Source organism: Macrobrachium rosenbergii, chromosome 41, assembly GCF_040412425.1.
Source record: "Macrobrachium rosenbergii isolate ZJJX-2024 chromosome 41, ASM4041242v1, whole genome shotgun sequence".
Taxonomy (NCBI): domain Eukaryota; kingdom Metazoa; phylum Arthropoda; class Malacostraca; order Decapoda; family Palaemonidae; genus Macrobrachium; species Macrobrachium rosenbergii.
This window is the reverse complement of record NC_089781.1, coordinates 73,019,142-73,025,174: the sequence shown is the minus strand read 5'-3', so window position 1 is coordinate 73,025,174 and position 6,033 is coordinate 73,019,142. Positions and strand designations below refer to the sequence as shown.

At 34.2% G+C, this 6,033-nt stretch overlaps 1 protein-coding gene across 1 annotated transcript; it reads left to right on the top strand.

The window, feature by feature from the left end:
* The first annotated feature begins 2,094 nt into the window (after positions 1-2,094).
* LOC136826898 (uncharacterized) lies at positions 2,095-5,272 on the top strand. Its single transcript, XM_067084429.1, has one exon. It carries the CDS (start codon positions 2,135-2,137, stop codon positions 5,219-5,221), a length of 3,087 nt encoding a protein of 1,028 aa, XP_066940530.1. The 5' UTR covers positions 2,095-2,134; the 3' UTR covers positions 5,222-5,272.
* The last annotated feature ends 761 nt before the right edge of the window (positions 5,273-6,033 follow it).

Sequence of the window (6,033 nt, the reverse complement as noted above, 5' to 3'; positions counted from 1 at the left end):
GAGAGAGAGGGAGAAAACCAATTAAGCCTTGGCTGGTATGCATTACCAAGGCTAGACAGGTCAAGTAAGCTAAAGGCAGGAAACTGTCCTTACATGAACCCAAATAGTTAGCGAATATATCGCGTCCAGGGCCATAAAACCAATCCTAAAATCTTGAGCCTGTGCCCTCGCGAGAGAGCTGATCGAACATAACCTATGACCTCATAGGGAGTCAACGTTCCAGCCATATCTATAATCCCGCCTTCAATAGGAGGCGTTTACATGAATTTCCGCGAAAAGGGGCTGGACAAAGAGAAGTAGTTCACCATTTCTCCAATTAGACATTCAAGGGAGGAGCCATTAACTATTCCTACAAAGGTCATTTCCAATCAAATCTTCTAAGGAGAGATTTTGACAACACCCACAACTGTCCTTCCCAATCAAGCTGTTCGAGGGGAAGCCTTAGAGATAATATCTTCCAATGAAGTAACTTAAGGGAGGAGATGGGAAGACAGCAAAAAGAAGCAGGGGTTCCAGAGAAGAACGAAGCTGGAGAGAAGGGACTTAGTCGCTAGTCACCAATATGAAAAGACGCAGTACTTCCCCCCAGCTTCCATGGTCCCAACCAGACTCTGACCACGGCCTACTTAACCAGACAGAAACAGAACTTCGACTGGCAAGAGTGGTTTTCAAGAGAGTAAGACTGTAGCCATAATTTTACTTGTGCATGTAATTAACTTTCATCATTAAAGTAAGAAGCTACCCATTTCGTCTCCATTACGCCTTTCTGAGAGATGTAATTATATGTAATATAAATCCCTTCTAACTAATAGACTTGTGAGCTGCTGACTTCGAGAAGAGACGCTCTGTATGGACACGTCGCCGACTTAGAAGAAAGACGCAGGTAAGAAGGGAACAATAATAAGTCACACGAGTTATGAAAGAAACTTATGTACGACATATACATACATACATAAATACATACATACATACATACATACATATATTATATATATATATATATATATATATATATATTATTATATATATATATATATATAATTATATATATATATATATATATATATATATATATATATATATATATATATATATATATATATATATATACATACATATATATATATATATATATATATATATATATATATATATATATATAGGTGTGTGTGTGTGTGTGTGTGTGTAATGTATATGTACGTATATATATATATATATATATATATATATATATATATATATATATATATATATATGATCATGAAGCTACAAATATCGCTTAATATCAAATCCACGCTACCTCGGGAATATCCCCGATGGGAATTATCACCAAAGGGAATTTATAAGTGATAAATGGACGGGCACTGCCGAGTCTCGATCCCACGACACACAGACGCGCATCCAGCGAATCCAGTCGACGCTAACCACTGAGCTATCAAGAGAGGTATAAGTTAACGCCGAGTCTGGTGTACTATATTTACCTGTCGAGAGCGGGGAAATTGTACTTAGCCTCGGCATTAACCCACCTCGACCATGATAGTTCATTGGTACGTTTTGGAACACGCAGCTCTTTTTACAACATTTTTATCACCGTGATTTATATACGATCATGAAGCTACAAATATCATATAATATCAAATCCACGCTACCTCAGGAATATCCCCAATGGGGAATTATCACCGAAGGGGAATTTATAAGTGATAAATGGACAGGATATTCCTGAGGTAGCGTGGATTTGATATTGCGATATTTGTAGCTTCATGATCGTATATAAATCAGGGTGTGATAAAAATGTCATATATATATATATATATATATATATATATATATATATATATATATATATATATATATATATATATATATATATATATATATATATTGTTTGTGTGTGTGTGTTTATAGTGTATAATGCTGAAAGGTAAAGTGCTATCGTAGCTTGGTTAAATAGGTACTTTCAAAACGAAGGTCAAGATAAATATTGTCGTGTTTTTCCGATTTATCTTCATAGCCAGGCTCTGGAACGAAGATAAATGGGAAAAATACGGCAATATTAATCTTGATTTTCGTTTTGAAAGTGCCTATTTAACCAAGCTTCGTTCGCACTTTTACATCTCAACCTTATAAACTAAAAATGACACATTCATTAAGCGTTGCTGTTGACGGATGGTTATATTTCCTTGATAATTGTGGCTGTGGAAGAGAATCTTTTTCCTTCCCAGTTTATGTCTTTAAAGTTTTGATTGCTAATTTGATATTAGCAATAATTGTTCTATTGCTGGCATGTGCTAAAATCACATGTAGGAAAGGTAAGGCAACCCAATATTCACTCCAAAAGAACGACAGTTCACGTCCCGATCGGAGGTCACTCTTGAATGCAGAAGAAAATGATTCTGTCATCTTAACCCACACAATACAAAGTCCTGATATCACTAAATTTCCCAGACCATCGTTGCTGAACGACGACTACCGGAAAAACTTATATCATTCGTGTTTTCGTCTCAAACAACTTATTAAAAGGCTGGAAAAAGAGATGACTATGTTACAGGATCAGATCAACGAACCGTCAGCCTTTGAGGACGTTATGCGCCTTAAAAATAACGTACAGGAGGTGACGAAGGAAAACCACGATCTAAAGAGAGAAAATAATGTTTTGGAAAGACGCATAAAAGGACTAAGAACAGAATGTTCCCGTGGTAATATCATGAGAAGGTCAGATTGCGATGTCAAATTGCTCAATCTGGAAAAGCAAGTAAACCAGCTTGAAAAAGATAAGAAGGAACTTTGTGAGAAGATTGAGGCATTAAAGCATGAAAATGAAATTCTTAAGAGGAAAGGGAAAGACGTAGCTGTGTACGAAAGAGTAACCGAACTAGAAGCAGAGAACGAGATGTTAAAAGAAATTTTGCAGAACACATCGCAACACCGACACTGCTGTAGAGAGGACGAAATTATAAGACTACTGAACAAGATATCGCTATTGATAGAAGAAAATAAAGCGAAGGACAACGACTTGCAGAGACTGAAGGAAGAAAAATTAAACATGGAATGGCGGACCATATGGCAGCAGACGAAACTGGAAGGTCTTGATAAAGAAAAGACCGTTAAAAATAGAGGACTGAGAGAGTTGCAGAGACAGAAAGACGAGCAGTATGGCCAGATCCGTGAATTAAAATCAGAACTAGTGAAAATTAAACAAGAAAATAAGGCAAAAAATGATGATATCGCAAATCTCGAAGAAGAAAAAAAGGGGATGGAAGAAGATTTGAATGAAAAGAAATCTCAGATAAGGGAAGCAAATGAAGAAATAGAAAGAATCAAAGAAGAAAGTTTAGAAAAAAACCGAGAGATTGAAAGATTGGAGAAGGAAATGTCAGTGATGAAACGGACGATCACAGAGTTGAAACGAGAGATGGAAATAATAACCGAACAAAAAGAGAAGATTGCGGAAAATTTACAGGAAATGGAAAAGCATGGAAATAATAGGCAATTAGAGCTTCTTAATGAGAATGAAAAAATAAAGAAACTCTTAGAAGAAAACAAGGAACTTAAAAACATCATGAAAAGGCTTGAAAACGAGAATTCCGAGATGGAATGGAGGATTGCTGGCTTTGAAAGAGAGATAGAAAAGATCAACAAAGAAAAGGAGGAGCTTTCTGAAAATTTACAGCAGATGGAAAGACTCCGAAATGAGAAAGAATTCCAAATAAATGAAGAAGTAGAAAGACTCAAAGAAAACATTATGGAAAGGAATGACAATATTGAAAGGCTTGCAAAAGAGAATTCCGAAATGGAATTGAAGATCATTGGTTTGGAAAGAGAGGTAGAAAAATATAATATAGAAAAAGAAAATATTGCTGAAAAATTGCAAGAGATGGTAGAACTTGGAAATGAAATGGAAATGCAAATAAATGGTTTAAATGCAGAAATAGAGAGATTCAGAGAAGAGGATATGGAAAAGAAGAATGATATTGAAAGGCTTGTAGAAGAGAAATCAGAGCTGAAAAGGAAAATCTCCGGGCTGGAAAAACAAATAGAAATTATTACTCACGAAAAGGAGAGGATTCGTGATTATTTACAAGAGATGAAGATCTATAGGGAAGAAAGGGAAGGCCAAATATTTGATGTGAATGAAGAGGTCAAGAGGCTAAAAGGAGAAATTTTGGAAAAGGAAGCAGAAATGGGAAAGCTAAAAAGGAAGGTCTCCGAACTGGAATGGCAGGTCAAAGATCAGGGAAGACAAATCGAAATGCTTTTAGACGACAAGAAGACCATGGATTCGACCCTTCAGAAAATGACAAGGCTTAGAGAGGAGGATGAAATGGAAATAAGTGATTTAAATGAAGAGGTCAAACGACTCAAGGTAGAATATTCAGAAATAAAAATCGAACTGAAAAGGTTTGAGAAAGAGGTTTCAGAAAAGGAATGGGAGATTACGAGTTTGCGAAGAGAAATTGAAATTATCAGAAGTGAGAAAAGGAAAAATCAGGAGGGTTTGGAAGACATGAAAAGACACAGAAGTGAGCTGGAATTAGAGCTCAGCGATCTACGAAATGAAATAGAAATACTTAGGTTACAAAATGAGGAAAATGTGAAACGAATTGAATTTTTGGAGGAAGAGGTTTCACAGAGAGACTGGAAAATCACTGGACTGGATAGAAATTTGAAAATTCTAGCGGATAAAGTCCATGAATTAGAAATAAATCTGCAGGTGATGGAAAAATTAAAAATAGAAAAGGAAGAAGAAATTAGTGAGTTAAGGGTGCAATTGGAGAAAACTGAAGAAGAGTGTTTAGAAGGAGCAAATGAAGTAGAGAGGTTGGAAAATGTGAGAACAGAGATGGAATGGAAGATCACTAATTTCCAGAGGGAAATAGAAATTCTCATGGATGAAAAAGAGACGATTATTGTTAACCTGCGGGAAGCAAGGATACAAAGAGATGACATGGATCTCTTGATCAGTGATCTAAAGGAAGAGATAGAAATACTCAAATTGGAAATGAGTGAAAAAGAGAGCCGAATTGCTTTTCTTGAAAATGAGATTGCAGATAAGGACTGGAAAATTACTGGGTTGGAGAGAAATATGAATATTCTAGCAGATAAAGTACATGAGCTAAATATTAGTGTTCGCGTTATGGAGAAACGCATAATAGAAAAGGATGAGCTAATAAACGAGCTGTATATCAAAATACAGAGCCTCAAAGATTATTCTGATTCTTGATTATTCTGATAAGAGTAATGTAATAGGAAAAATAAATGTAATATGAATAAATCTAGACATTTGACTCTTTACCTAACCACAAAAAAATCCTGCATATGCGAATCCCTATTAGGAACACAGAATACTCGGGGAAACTAGACTTTTGCCACCTGCAAAGTCCACCTTCCAAATAATTTCTTAATGAATAACTATAAATATTGGTTCATTTGGGTACAAAAAAACCCTTCATGTCAATTTGTAATCCAGTCCTGAAGACGCCACTGAGAGGTGTAAACGGTACGTTGACTTGAAAAAAATAAAAATAAAATGGAAAGAATCTTGAATAATTTTTCATTATTCCTGAGAAGCTTGCCTGAAGAGAAAAAAAAGTATAGTCTGATTCAAAGTCTTGATAAAAAGATAGTATCGGCAAACAATGCCATTAACTTCCATAGAAATTATATAAGCGAGAAAATATGCTCAACAGCATATGTGTGTATATGTATACGTACACAAACACACACACAAATATATATACATATATGTATATATAGATACACACACATATATATATGTACATATGTAAATATATATACATATGTATATATATTTACATATGTACATATATATACATACATACATACACACACACACACACATATATACATATATATATATATATATATATATATATATATATATATATATATGTATGTATATGTGTATATATATATATATATATATATATATATATATATATATATATATATATATATATATATATATATATATATGTATGTATATATATATATATATATATATATATATATATA